At 36.5% G+C, this 15,079-nt stretch overlaps 1 protein-coding gene across 4 annotated transcripts in view; it reads left to right on the top strand.

Moving 5' to 3' along the window:
- Positions 1 to 14,519, top strand: part of EPS15 (epidermal growth factor receptor pathway substrate 15) — a 68,194-nt gene extending 53,675 nt beyond the window's left edge. For 2 of the 4 annotated variants that reach the window (XM_083868078.1, XM_083868079.1), the window contains 10 exons: positions 908 to 1,105; positions 1,666 to 1,740; positions 2,080 to 2,170; positions 3,421 to 3,456; positions 4,293 to 4,429; positions 6,065 to 6,134; positions 7,330 to 7,406; positions 7,882 to 8,044; positions 10,566 to 10,744; positions 12,623 to 14,519. In XM_083868078.1, the coding sequence (XP_083724204.1) occupies positions 908 to 1,105; positions 1,666 to 1,740; positions 2,080 to 2,170; positions 3,421 to 3,456; positions 4,293 to 4,429; positions 6,065 to 6,134; positions 7,330 to 7,406; positions 7,882 to 8,044; positions 10,566 to 10,744; positions 12,623 to 12,769 (1,173 nt within the window). In that variant the 3' untranslated portion in view covers positions 12,770 to 14,519. Of the gene's footprint in view, positions 1 to 907; positions 1,106 to 1,665; positions 1,741 to 2,079; positions 2,171 to 3,420; positions 3,457 to 4,292; positions 4,430 to 6,064; positions 6,135 to 7,329; positions 7,407 to 7,881; positions 8,045 to 10,565; positions 10,745 to 11,314; positions 11,352 to 12,622 lie in introns of all 4 variants that reach the window. The other 2 variants (XM_083868080.1, XM_083868081.1) reach the window with 2 other exon arrangements.
- Positions 14,520 to 15,079: the final 560 nt, after the last annotated feature.

Raw genomic sequence — 15,079 nt, forward strand, 5'->3', positions numbered from 1 at the left:
TGCTCTTGACTCCTAAATAAGGAACAGTAGGTGCTTTGGTGCTTTAGGCAAGATTATCTAATGGCTGGTCTGAGGTCAGTTAACTTGAAAAACACCTGGTGGTGTCTTTGCTGACACCCCAATAACTCTATTAGGTGACTCACCTAGCAGAGTTCAGTGGGATTTAGGCACCTGAATATCTGGACTAGGTTTATTCTTTTGCATAACCTGCCAGATCCAGTCATTCCTTCATAACTGGCAGGTGGTTGTAAATGTTTGCTGTAAGGCACTGCATTAAGCATATTGCTGAAATAATAACACATGACTGTAAGTGTCTGCTTAGGAAGATATAGTTGGATTTTGTAGACTTCAGAAGTCATGTGGGAGATGATAATGAAATTGTAATGTTCTTTCTTGGAAGATGAGAATTCTGATAAAGCAGCCTTTTTAATTTTGAGTTTAAGGAAATTGCGAATACATAATCTAGAAAAAAAAACCCAAACCACACACAAACCCCAATCCAAAACAAGAATTAAAAAAAAAAAAAACAAACCCAACCCAAACAAACAGACAAAAAACCCACCCTAAACAAAACTCCCCAGCAAAACTAAACAAACAAAAGCCCCTGAAACCTTTGCAACTTTTCTGATGAGTTTGAATAGCAACAAGTCTTGGTGTTGCCAGTGACACAGTCTCCTTCCTTGGCAAAAGGTGTGTCCTTCAACCCCTCTGCACTTCTGCTAAATAAGATTTCTGCTTATCTCACAAATTTCACCGTTTGATTGACAGAACAGGTTTTTATTGTATTTGCTTATGAAAATAAGATTTTCAGACATATATCACCCACCTTATATTTAGGAGGGGATGGCCATTTACTGGCTTCCAGGTGCTGCCATACTGATGCTAATACATTTATTTCTGTTTACAGGTGCAGACAAAGCTTCTTGAGCTGAAAGAACTGGAAAATAACCAATTCAGTTGGCACTCCCAGCCCCATAGTACACTTGTTAATGGAACTGTGGATCATTCTAGTCTTAGCAACAGCAGCAGTGAAACTGCAAACCTTAATGAGAATGCTGAGAGGGAAAGTATAGCAGAAGAGGAACAAACAAACAGTGTGTCTCCAGTGAGTAGTGTTTTGCCTGCTTGATCACGATGCATTGCAGCTGTGAAGTTGGAATAAGTTAAGAATGTATCAAGATTGATAATGTTTTTAAACACTTGCACAACTGAAATTTCAGGGTCTTTTTCTGAGGCACTATGTTTCCACATATCTGAAAGTTCATAAGCAGAAAAGGAGGTAATTTTAGCTTGCCTGGAAAGTAGCAGTAACATTTTTTCTGTATTTATTTCCAAAGCAAAATATCATAAATTGAATAGCAGAATTAACATTAAAGGAGAGCAGCTGTCTCCATTTGGTGCAACAAGAGCAGAATAAGGAAGAGTACAGAAAATCTAAAACTGTCTTGCTTTAAATGTTCCTCCTTATGTCTCAGTAGATTTGTGATTGATTTATTTTTTAAAAACTTTTACAGGGTTTATGGAACACTGAAGTATGTGCTATAATAAGTATGAACCTCTTGAAGTATGCTTTAGTATATTCTGTGATCCTGTTTAAAATTTTAAATTTTATTGTGCAGTCTTGTATTTACTTATTTATGGTGAATTGCTTTTATCCTTGTACAGATAAGGAATAGTCCTGAAACAGCAGTCTCTGTTGGAGAAGAGAAGGAGACTCCAGCTGCAACTGTTACCAAAAAAGTGAGTTTGTTCAGGTTTGGGGGAGGAAGAAAGTAGGTTAAAAAAAATCCTGGTTAAACTGTTTCAGGCCTGCATGATGGTCATACAACTATAGAGGAATAATTGTCACTTCCCACTGGTTTTATTTAGTGTGATGTCCTGGAAACATTTCATCTCATGTAGCAGGCAGGTTGTTGAAAAATATTTTGGATCTCCATTGATGAATTATATAGAATTCCAGCTGTCTCTTTGCTTTAAGCTTTAAGAAACCACTGAATGGTAACAGGAGATGACATAAGTGTTTTCCATCCTTGCAAGTCTTAAAAATTTAATACATTTCTCTCCATCTGAATTGCCCAGGAAGATCCATTTGATGCTGAATCTCATCCATTGCCTGATCTAGTTTCTGAAGCCAGCTTAGAGTTCTTCCAGTCTGACCCTTTTGTTGGCAGTAAGTAAACATTTCTACGTGCAGATTTGCAGAAACAGGTCTTGTGTGAATACACCAGACTCATCTTCACTTTAAGACTGCTCTTTGTAGAACAAAAGAAAGAAGATGTGTGAGTGACAGGAGTGTGGAGCCAATAGCATTAGAGAAATAGAAGTGATAGAAATGAGAGTTCTGGAGTGTTTCTCCTTCCTTGATCTGGAATTCCTAATGAGCTCTGAAAATTGCTGCTTTCCCTCACTGCTCTTCCTGAGGATTCTCTCCCCCATCCCCTCCCTGCCTGTGCCCTGGTGGCATTTTGGCTGTAAAGCTGTGGGCAGGTGTCACTAATCTGATTGACAGCCCCAGTCCACAAACAGGTCAGTGGAGGGTTCTCTGGGCTGTGCTGTGCTCTGGGGAGGGTGTGGGTGGTTCAGAATGAATGGCTGTGGCCTACTTCTGGTGAGTTTGGCTCTCAGAGCAAGGTAATGTGGAACTGCACCATCTGTTCATCTTGTGGAAGTGTTGGGCTTTATTTTAAGAACTTGCCATTGAGGAATGATGTTGCTCTGCTCTTATTTTTTATGGAAGGAATGATCTGCCTATATGGAGCCAATTGGGGAAGGGGAGTTAATTTTAATTAACTGCTGAAGCAGATGTTTTCAGCCACATTAATATGATTTTACACCCTTTCAGATCAACATGGTCTGATCAATTTAGTTTGTATTGCTTCAAAAGGAAAATAAGATAAATTTGTTTCAGATCACTTGGCTTGTGAAAGAATGTCAGTGCAGATTGAATAAATTAAACTAATTTAAAAGAGCTTGAATGTTTCTGTGTAGATGCTGCTTGGCTTTCGTTGATATTGAAGTGGTCTTACAACACATGACAAGGCCTTTATTTCAGAAGAGAAAAGGACTGGTTAAGAACCAAACTTTTGGGCTTTGAGCACTCAGTATATTCCGAGGTAGATAGCCACAGCTGAGAGACAGGATATGTGTCTCAGATGTACATGAGAAAGTAGAAATGAGTTGGGATCATGCATCCAGTTCTGAAGTGAACACTTAGGAGCTACCATCCACAGTGTCTGTGACAATTAAACAAAACTGGGACTCATCTCGGTAGCTGGCCTGGATTACTGCAGTGGTAATACTGCAGAATGTGGGAGTTTGTGGACAACAGCCAATGGAAATGCAGCTTGGAGATGGCTGCTTTTGTGTCTGTTTCATGATGGTAATAAGCAGGTAATGAATATTTGCTTTTCTCTTGAACAGATGATCCCTTCAAAGATGACCCTTTTGGAAAAATTGGTAAGTAACTTATAACTCGTAATGTGTTTGTTTCTCTAAGTGGTTCTTGCTATTGGGGAAAATTGTCACCACTTTCAGAGGAAAAAAGTAGGTGAAAATGCCACAAAAAGTCATTATAGGATATGTGACATTAGCACCTGGCCACTTGTGTTAAAGGTTTTCAGAGAAGTCCACAGCCAGTGAATTTTGCTCTTGTTAGAAGTTCCTTAGTTGGGATTTAAGTATGTGAAGGTGATGAACAGAGGGCCCCAAACACTTGCTGCTTGTTTTATTTGCAATGTAGTAGGACTGTGCTCTTTGAAAGGCTCTTAACTTACCAACTTCCTTTAGAGTCAAGTATTGAAAAAGTGGGAAGTCTCTATTTAGATCGACTGTATAGGCAATGCCATTTCATTTTTTGCTTGGTCCTGAGTGGAGTTACTGGTGGCAAAAAAAAGCCAAATAACCAGTGGGTAAGCAATAGTAAAATAGGGTTGAGCACCAAGTGCCAAATGAGAAGCATCAATAGGGATTGGGGAGTGCAGGAGAGAGGGCCAGGAGAGTTCTTGGAAACATTAGGTTCTGTAAAATGCTTCATTCAGGGACTTGGTTAAAGAACCTATATGCTGAGATGATCCTGGAACTGCTGTTTTCATGATGTGCAGAAACCATTGACTTGTCTGATGTTTTAAATCAGGGAATACAGATTATTCACAGGAGAATTTCATACTTCAAAAGTCAGTGGTCTTAAATGTGTCACTTTGTACCAGTATGAAAAAAAGTGATACATTGTTTAGTTTTTAGGATATCAGCTAAGTAAAGCAAGCAGAAATATTAAAGTCATGTTTACTTTCTAGATCCCTTTGGTGGTGATCCCTTCAAAGGCTCAGACCCTTTTGCAGCTGACTCTTTCTTCAAACAATCCTCCACCGACCCTTTTGTGACTGCTGGCACTGATCCATTTAGTTCTGCGGACAACAGTAATAATACCACAGTAAGTTTGGTGTCATACCTTTTGCTGCTTTTTCTATGTGGTTTGGACAAAATAACCTATTTTATACATTTAGACATGCTTTAAAAAATTGATGTTCAGAAATCATATAAAGGTTATCTCTGATCCCCTGGCTCTGTCTTGTCTTTTTGTGTCCTATTTTCTAGAAATAGTCACAGATGAAATAGAAGTAAAAATAAAAACACTTTTAAAGTGTTTCATTGTGGATTTTCATTGCTCCACAGCTAAGAGCATTTGACAGTAATGACTTAAGCTCTGTCATTATTTAACAATGACTTCAGCTCTGTTGTTGGAGAGCTTTAGAGCTCTATTTGTTGGTGGAATGAAATAAATGGAAAGAAACCAGGATCAACCTCACCAGGTTATGTTCAGACACTTGATTTTTGCCTCCTTAATCCTACATGCTGTAGGATCAAGAACTATGTGCTGTATTTTATCTGAAATCTTATGTGGTGTATGGGATGTCCTCTTAGGAAAGTCAGATTGTTTTATAGGTGTATGTTCAAGTTTTGGTGTGTTTTGGGGTTTTTTTTAATAAGAATCACCAAAGGTCTCTCATAATGTGGAGATGTCTACTAAATGTACCTCTTTCAAGTGTACTTCAGTCTAACTTTTAGCTGCATTATAAATGAGCAGTTATTTAATAGTCTTGAGCCTTTAATAAGGTAGAGTTAGGCATAAAACTCTTTCTGGTGTAGACTAGAGCTTGTTGGATACGTAATATTTAAAGTTGATAGACAAACAATTTAAGCAGCTGAAATTCTTCATGCCATTAACTTTGTCTCCATTCTTTTTGCCATTTCCTTTCCTTTTCAGTGCTGTTTCTGTTCATGCCTCACTTCCAGCTTTGTATGTGCATAAAACATGCATAGACATATATAAAACTCAGATACATGTGGATTAAGAAGCAAGTTAAGTGGCTGTAGAATGTGCCTGACGTGCACCCACAGCAGCCAAGAGTGAGAAATTACTGCACCTGACAGTGCTGGTCCTGCCCTTCCCAATGGTGTGCACATTGTGCAGATCTCAAGGTCATACTACACACCACAGCCTACATCTCTAGCCTTAAAAATTAGATTTCTACAACTTGTAATACTTGGCACACTATCCTTTCCAAAGTCTTGACATTCTAATGTAACCAATTCTTGGTCTTATTACAGTCTAAAGGAAAAAAAATAAAAGGAAGGTCAGAGCTGTGGTGTGGGATTAGCAGTGGATCCTTGAGATCTGTATTTCAGAATCAAAGTTGTGCATTCATCCTAAATGCTTTACCACACATCTCTGGAGTGTTGAAATCTTAGACTTCATGAAGATGGCTCTGGTTGTAGAAATCTGAGACCAAAATGAGTGGTAGATATTCTTGTCTGTTGCATTAGCTGTTACCAAGTATGTTGCACATATTGTACCTTTTTTCCCCCCATCCTTTCAAAGTATCAATCAAAACAGAGAGGAGGAGTTTCTATTAACAGACTTGTTTACTGATGCTGATAGAAGCTATTTCCAGAATATGTTATCTTTAAACTTCTAAACTAAAATAAATGGTGACTCTATTCTTAGATTGAAGATTTTTTTTAAGCTGAAAAACAAATTTCCCTCCAAAGGAATTTTTTATTTTAGACAGAGATATCGAAGAAGAATGACCCTTTTGCTCCTGGTGGAACCACTGTTACTACATCAAATGATCTAGGTAAAAGTAGATTGTACATATCAAGCTTCTTGGGTTTTATTTTTGCTTTTACTTGCTTTTGTTTCTAGTCTTTTAACTGAATTTGCAACAGCATTATAGGGATTTCCCATGTTATCTGAATTTTCCTATGAAGTGTGACATAAGGTGCCTGTTTTTGGGGGAAGTTTATAAACCAAAATTGACTCTATCTGTAGTGTGTATCACTGAAGATTGATTCCACAAAAACTGTTCCTCTGTTTTTCTAAAACTGGGACAATATCCTGGTCTGTGTTTGGACTGTTTGGATGGTTTGTGCTGCTTCCCATTAAGGTTGTTTTCAGAGATTTCATGTTACTTTCTAAGTAACATCAGGATAACTCTGCACCACCAGAGTGGATGTGGAATGGAGTAACTCCATTGCTCCTCCTGTGACCCTCTGTCTTCTGGGGGCTAAAGATGTTTTAGGGAAGACTCTTAACTCCTATTTTCCTAAACTGCACTGACCAGTGATAATCCTAAACAAGAATCCATGTGTGATTTTCTATTGTAAAACTGTTAATTTTAATTCTAGGGGGAAAATGGTGTTTTTTAGAGATGCAGAAGTGAGTATGGCACTTCCTGCTCTACAATACAGTAGCATTTTTCACATATTTTAGGCACATGAGAATGAAAAGGTTTAGTTGAATTAGATTGGGATGATAGGAGGTTCAGGTACTTGATTCCACAAGTGGGTCTGCAGTCAGAAAAGAGCTCTGGTACATTTTCATATATATATATATATATATATATATATATATATATATATACATAAATATACATATATATGTCTGTATCTGTATATTTATGGGTGTATGCACACAAAAAACCACCTCTGTGTGTATACATACATGTATCTCAGTAGAACATTTCCAGTAGGGTGGTTATTTGATACTTTCAGTGGAATTTAACTTTTTTTACTGTAGGAAATCATACCAGTATTTCTTTTTAATTACTTCCTGTTCAGGAGATTTATTACTTTTAATTGGAAGCTGACACTTTTTGAAAAAGCTACTTAATTACTTGAAGCACTCCCCTCATGAAATACTTCACTTGAATTAGTTTATGTAGGAAAATATGTAATAGTTGCCATTCAGTAATAATAGTACTGAGAAATTTTTTGTCAGTCTTTTATATTTAATTTTTAATCTTATTCTTTGTTTGATTTATGTGTATTTAGCTACAGACCCCTTTGCCTCCCTATTTGGAAGCGAATCCTTTGAAGGTGGTTTTGCTGACTTCAGCACACTGTCGAAGGTAATATGAAGCTGCTGCTACTCACAGAAAATGCATGAAACTGCAGTGACAAGGCAAAGCTTACTCAGTTTCATTACAGTTTTGCCACTGCTAAACATTCGTAAGGGTTAACTTGCTTGAAAAAGAGGTCTTGATAGCAAATTGTCCTGCAATTCTGTGAGGATTGCAATGTAATCTTTTTGGCTTGATAAGTATTTTCTCTCTATTTCCAGTGATGCTGTAATTTATTTATTTGTTTTTAAACTTGCTGAGTGTAGCAGCAAAAGTATTACTGTTACATGTTTAACTGCTTTCAACTTTATAGTGCCATACACAGTAGCCATTCCTGATTTTTCTTTCTGTTCAATGTTCTAGAGTATGGGGATATGTGTGTCTTAGTCCAGACTTTCAGTTCTGATTTAATACTGTATTATTGAAGAGAATGTCTGGTAGCACTGCACTGAAAATGTGTTTGTTGCTGTTTTCTTTGTTGAAGGCCAACAATGAGGATCCCTTTAGCTCTTCCACATCAGGCTCTGTCAGCAGTGTCACCATAACTAAAAACTTATTTGAGGAGCCACCAGCTAAAAATGAGGATGTTCCTCCTGCACTGCCCCCTAAGACAGGAACTCCCACCAGGCCCTGTCCACCACCACCTGGTAAGAGCTGACACTGAGATGTGATAGCAATCAGCTGCTTCATCTTGGCAGAGGGGCAGGAATTATGAGGGGTGGGTGAAGGCTCTGAATTTAAAATAAATGAGCAAGATGTGAAACAAGTCCATTCCTGATCTGTTTGGTCATTTCCTCAGAGTTAAGTTTTCCATATTGTTTGGGATCAGTCTGAAGAGACAAGGGATTTAGAAAAGAGGAAAAAAGACTTGTTATAAATGTATGCAAGAACACAGCATAGCTGCAAATTAAATGGTTGCTAATGTGCTACACTGTGAATCTTGAATTAAATTATGCATAAAGTGAGAATTCAATGTGCTTTATATATTGCAAACACAGTTGGGTTTAATGCAAAATGAATTAAATAGGGTTAAAGAACTGGCTTAGGTTTTCAGGTTAACCTTCTCTAGGTGGCCTTGCCAGAGGTTTGTAGCAGTGACAGTAATAAACCCAAGTTTCCTGGGCTGTTTTCTCCTCAGTGATAGAGGAATTTCTGGGATGTTCCATGGCACAAACCACTCTGCCTTCCAGAAAAGGCCATGATTATCATGCATAACAACACCTTCTTGTGGCTGCACCAAGACCACATTACAACAGACTCCTCACTCTCAATTTGTTTTTGCAAACATAGGGAAATATATCTTTAGTATTCCTTTAAAAATTTCTGTCCTCTGTTTCATTGTCTTTAAAAACTCTACTGTGTCATTTGTTTCCCTGTTAACACTATACAGATGAGTCTTAAGGTGTTTTGAGAAACTGTGGCATGAAAGTTAAACGTGTATTCATCTTTTCCTCAAAAGAAGGGGAACACAGTAGATACAGGAGCGCTCATACTGAAGTTTAAACTCAGCTGTTTAGTTTATAACGTTTGTGTCAGAGCTGGTTAACGCTCATGCCTTGCAAGTAATCATTTCCATTGTAAATAACATTTAAAAAGCTGACATGGCAAGTGATGATAATTTACATGTTTGCTGTTGGTCCTTATTTAAACATAAAAAAGGATTTCTGACTTGACTGTATGGGAGTGGCTGTGATGTGGTGCACTTTTAGAAGGCAGACTTCCAGGGGTGGAACAGGAGCATCCTTAGCAACAGATGATTGGAAAAAAAAAATTGGTTTTGATATGTACAGTTAAAAATGTGGTCATCTTGATAACCGTTGCCAATTAATTATTTTCCTAATGGAAATAAAATTTGAAGTACTTAAATGTAATTATTTTTAATTACTTCCTTGATCTGATTTGAAACAATGGAATGCTTTTTCAAAGAAATACTCAGAAATATTTCTTTTAATTCTTCTCTCTACTGGAAAGTAGAAGGGCTGCTGCCTCTATAGATACTGATAAACACCCCCATTTCTTGATTTTGGGGAAGATCTGGTGATTGTGTATTTTATATTCTTACAATTATTAACCCTTCCCATGCAGAAATAAAATTTCCTGGTTGTCTTTTGGAGATGCTTCTCCCACATTTTTCAAGAAGCAGGCAGGCATTATTTGCAAGTAACAGAATTGTAGAATCATAGATTGGTTTGGGTTAGAAGGGGCCTTAAAGGTCATTCAGTGTCCCCACTGGCAGGGTCACTTTCACTAGAGCAGGTTGCTCAAAGTCCCATCTAACCTGACCGTGAACATTTCCAGGGATGGGGCAGCACAATATCATCAGTGACACTCAGATGGAACATCATTAGTGAGAGAGATGGCAGGATTATCTGGGAAGTGTTTAAAAATTCAACCACTGCCAAGTGTGGAACCACTTACAGAACTTGGTAGTAGAATTCAAGAAACTGCACTGAAACCTCTTGTGTAAACAGTGACATACAGAGGGAGTGGTGGGATGAAATTCAGCTCAGCGATTCTTGGAAGTATTTGAGTTAATGTCCTCAATGGTGTTGAAAGTTGACTGTGGTTAAGCTGAAAAAATCCAACAAAATAAGTGAAGATTTGTCCCTGATTCTGTTTATTTGCAGCTACTTAGGCAAGAATTAACAAAACAACTCAGCCTGTGATTGCTTGTTATCATACTCCTTGTTTTAAAACAAGGAAGAAATTCCTGCTCTTAGCACAAGATGAGGACATGGTGTTTTGAAAACTTATAAATGTAATGTATTTCTGCTCTCTGAATAAAATTGTGTTAACTTGATCCAAAGAAATAATAAAAGAGCCTTGCTGGAATGATCAAAGACAGTTGATAACCAGAAAACAATCCTGTGCCAACAGAATAGGTGCTCAAAACTATCAGCAATTTTGTTTAGAAAATAGCTAATTAATACAAAACTGTGTTCCTGACTCATTAACATACATGTGTTCCTTTTTACCTGATTACCCTTTCAGAAAGTGTGGGCTGTACCCTCATTTTTTAAATTGGCAACCCTTCCTCTGAAACTACAGCTCCACTAGCTTGTGGGAAGAGGTTGCATTCCAAGTAGCTTTTGAATGGGATTTTTTTACTACTTTTGGCATGTTATTACCTGCTATCCTAAATTCATTTTAAATTCATTTTAATCTAAGGGAAAAGACCTATCAATCAAATAGACTCTTCAGATTCCTTTAAGTCGAGCGATCCATTTCAGCCTTTCCCCACCCCAGACATTCCCAAAGAACAAGAAGCAGATCTATTCTGTGATCCATTTGCTCCCACCAGCATCAGTAAAGAGGCTGACCCCAACAATTTTGCAAACTTCAGTACTGTGAGTAAACACTTTTTACATTTGTTTCAGTATAACGGCAGCTTTGAAATGTTCACACTGAAGTCTTCAGTCTAATTTCAATTATTAGAACATATCCCATGTACTAAAGGGATATTGCTTCCAGTTAAAACAGTGTTTACATTTAGTTTACAGCTGAGACTGTCCTAAACCAAAATGCTGCAAAGTGATGTTGTTAATGTTTAAATTGCATTGGTTTTATGCCTTTTTTCATGGAGGCCTCCTAGCTTTTAGAGGAGAGGATTTCAAAAATATCTGTGTTCTAGGAATTATCCATTTTATCAATGTGTGCAGCAGATTTAAATTACAAATCTTTAACAAGCACACTGTTAACTACCCAATTAAAAAGAAACAAAAATGTGATTTTAATTTAACTGTCACTGAACTGTTTGGTCATAATTTTAATGTACTGATATACTGATAAACAGCCTCATAACAGTGTATGTTAATGAAATATAATTTGCTGAGTTTTGAATGGTTAGTAAATTCCAGACTTTCGCACAATGAAGTAAAATAGTAAGTGTCTCTTTATAACCAGAATTCATTTCATAGAAGTCGTGGTGTCCAAGCAGTAGAAGCAAATCTAAAGGTTTGTGCATGCCTATATATTTATTTTTTTTTTCTTTTGAGCTTTTGCAAGTAGAAGTTTTAAAAGGCATCATATCACTTTCAAGCCTGATACCTGTTAAATGCAATTTGCATTTACAGTATCTTGACCATACTGCTCTTTTTCTGTTTAGGCCTAATAAACTACATGCTTGATTGAAGTAAACTAAGGATTGTCAGGCTCTCAAAGTAGACTTGCTCTGGTTGGTGTGTCTTGGAGCATGGTAACTTCTGAAATGTGGTTATCCATCCATGGTAGTAGTTAAGGGGACTGAGAAGCCAGTTTGGAGGAGGGCAAAAATGTTTATTATCTTTATGAAGGAAATAGTATTCTTTTCCAGCTGCAATTACTGAAAATACTGAGTGCACTATGGAGAAAACTCAGGTGTTTCTGCTTTTATTTCCCAAAGAAGCAGCTCAAAGCAGAGACCTGGAGTCTCTAACTTCCAACCCTTTCAGTTATTACTGGGATATCCACGAGGACAGAAGCTTCACCTACCTCTGAATTTTTCTGCATGTTTACTAGGAAGAAACTTTAGCATAATCTTTTGTATTTTATTTAAGATAATACCCTTAGCTGTGTCTGATTTATAATCATTGTACCAGAGGTATTTAGTTCACAATTGGTTTTCATCAATATACGTGGAAATAATTTGTTATTTTTTTTCTCTTCTCATATCATGCTGACCTTTCTCTGTATTGCTACCAGCCTTCTAACTCTACAGTTATCCTTATTATTTTGCTATTTCTTGACAGCAATATTTTTCATCTACACATTCAGAAACAGTTAGTCTACAGCTAAATTTTTGCAGTCTTTTTCACCTGGAAAAGTCATCCCTAATGAAAGCAGGATAAATCAGGATGGCCTACAGTGTGAATAGGGGTGTGCTCTGCTCTGTTCTCCTGATTTATTTAAAGTTTTTCTTGTATAAACTGGTATTTATCCAAAATAAATCTGTATTTAAATTTTAGCACTCAGTTTTTGAAAACTTAAATTTTTGAAAGCTAATACTGAAATTTGAAACATGGCATATTTCATTAAAATACATCCGTTTGATGGCTTCAGTGCACTTCTTAGTAGTTAAACCTTAGACTAAGCCAATTTAGTCTATTATAACTACAAAACAAGTAATATTTGAAGACTAGAACATGTACAATTATTGAAAAACTAATTGTCCCTTAAACTGAGTGTTTGGACAGTAATAATTATCACTGCATTATTAATCTGTTTTATTTTGTCTTTTAAACATGCAGTATTCCACTGAGGAAGACATGATTGAATGGGCTAAGAGAGAAAGTGAGAGAGAAGAAAAAGAAAGATTGGCAAGATTAAAACAGCAAGAGCAAGAAGACTTGGAACTGGCTATTGCACTCAGTAAATCTGAAATATCAGAAGCATGAAGTTTAGAATAAGATTTTATCTGACGTAAACTGTTTTGTCCCTTTTCCTGAGTACCTAACCTATTTAAATGTTAATCAGAAAATGCATATATACAAGAAACTATGAAAGGTTTGAAATTTCTGAAAGTGATGTGAATGTTTCTGCTAAATTCAATCCTTTTGGTTATTGTTTTAATAATTGTTAAGTTTAGCATTCAATTTCTCTCAAGTTTTCAGGAGAGCAAAGTACTTTTCCCAGCTGAAAGCAAATCAGTTTAAAATGCAGATAGAGAGATTGGGGTTTGACTGTAATCTATCAGCAGTTGGTAATTGAGCATAAAGTGAACACAGCAATTATTCTGTCATGGCTGACTGTCTCCCATCAAGCAGTTAGTCACTGGAAACCTTTTATCCTTCTGAACGGGTTTTAGTAATGCCAGAGTTGTGGAGTGCTTTATTTTATATGTACGCATATAGATTCTTTTTCTCCTCGTTGAAGGTTTTATGTTGGATTTAACATAATCTTCGTGGAGTCTCCATCAGAAAGAGTATGTCTTTCTGAAACCTTTATTGCTTTTCCTGCATGATCATAGGTTTTAAGACAGACCTGTTATTTCATTTGATAAAGCAATTAAGCTGAAAATTCATGTGCATTTGCTGTTGGCTAAGGTGACTGTCAAATTGTGAGACCCCACTGCTATTTGAGCCACTCTTGCCTGTGAAATATGCAGCTGAACTGGCAAATTAATGAGTTCCATTTGAAATAGGATTGAGAATAGAAAGAAAAAACAGGTAGTCTGATTTCTATTTTTTTTTTTAACCACAATTGTTTTCTGTATATGTAATTTATTGAATGCCAACTGATAGTTGCACCTTAAACTGAATGATTTCTGAATGGTCACTGAGTCAGAGTAGGATTGATAGAATGTTAATGAAAATAACTTAATGAAAATAACTTATTGTTCATTTTGAATTAATTCTATTTGGAAAATCAGTTTCATTAAAATAATTCCAAAAAGAATAATCTTGTGCCCTATCTAAAAAAAATGGATGGCAGCAGCATAAACATCTAGAAGGGGGTTTTTTTCTTGCACTTTTAACCTGTGGTATTTCTTTTGAGGAAATTGAAGTGTTTCAACACACAGCACTGGGGCAAAGGGAGAGAACTCAGCCATGCTTCAGTATATTTAAGCTCTTCCCATTACCTGTCAATGCTGCTGTTGCATGAGTTTGAAGGTTTTCAATGTTTCAGGAAAAAAAGGAATAACCTGACTGGGATAGTTTTTCTTTTGCACTGGGAGATGAGCATTTAAACACCTGCTCAAAAAAAAGTAACTTAAAATTTTGCAAGTATTGAATAGTTGTAACTTATCTTATACATCTTTGTAATGAGTGTACACTAATCTTGCAAATCATATGCTTAACTGGATTACATAGTTTCTTATCTTTTGTTAAAAATGTATACTCAGTGGACCAACACAATATTATATGTATATATTATATATATATTCCTGCTTTCCTTTATGGAATTTAAAGTTTTGAGTCATTTGATGTTACATTTCATGTTACTGACTCTGACTATAGGACTTTTACTCAGACTACCAACAAACCACTGCTGTGAGCTAAATGGCATTACTTTATGAAGTTTTAACTGTTGGTTTTTGTTTGTTTTTTTTTTAAACAACTTGTTCAGGTGGGATTAGCCTCTATTTATAGACTTCCCTTTTGTTTAAAAATTCTAACAATAGCCTGTAATTATGAAGAAATAAAGTTTAAGTACATAAATGTGAACTGTTTGCCTGTTTTTTCAAGAGGGTGCTGTGAGATGTAAAGCATTGTGTGAATGTAATGCAGTGTGAGGTGTCCTGGCTCTAATCTGGTGTCTGTGGCCTTTGCCACCTGCCAAGGGGCACCTTCACAGAACTAGAATCCCCTGGCAGAATTGTGTTGCCTTCTGTTATTTCCCCAGTAACTTCTCAACAGTTTCATTTACCTACTTAAGTTTAAACTGGCTGTTTCAGAATTTGAGTATTTAGCAAATTTGACTTCAGTATCGGAGTGTTTAGTGTTTGTTCTTTAGCCTGAATCTTTGAAGTCATTGTGTGCATGGATGTGCAACCTCACATTTTTGTTTTTGCAGTACTGACAGAATGGTAATTTAGATGATACTGGATTTAGATAACGGAGGGTAAGATTGAGACATATTTGTTCAGAATATTGGCAACTCAAGTCTTGTGTTTTCTTGTTATGGAATTCTGTATCATGTCAGTGAACACTCTTGAATTTAATTCCATTGTTAACTAGTGTGATCATGAAGATTGGTTTCAGATG

Source organism: Zosterops lateralis (assembly GCF_965231275.1).
Source record: "Zosterops lateralis genome assembly, chromosome: 9".
In the NCBI taxonomy this organism is placed as follows: Eukaryota; Metazoa; Chordata; class Aves; order Passeriformes; family Zosteropidae; genus Zosterops; species Zosterops lateralis.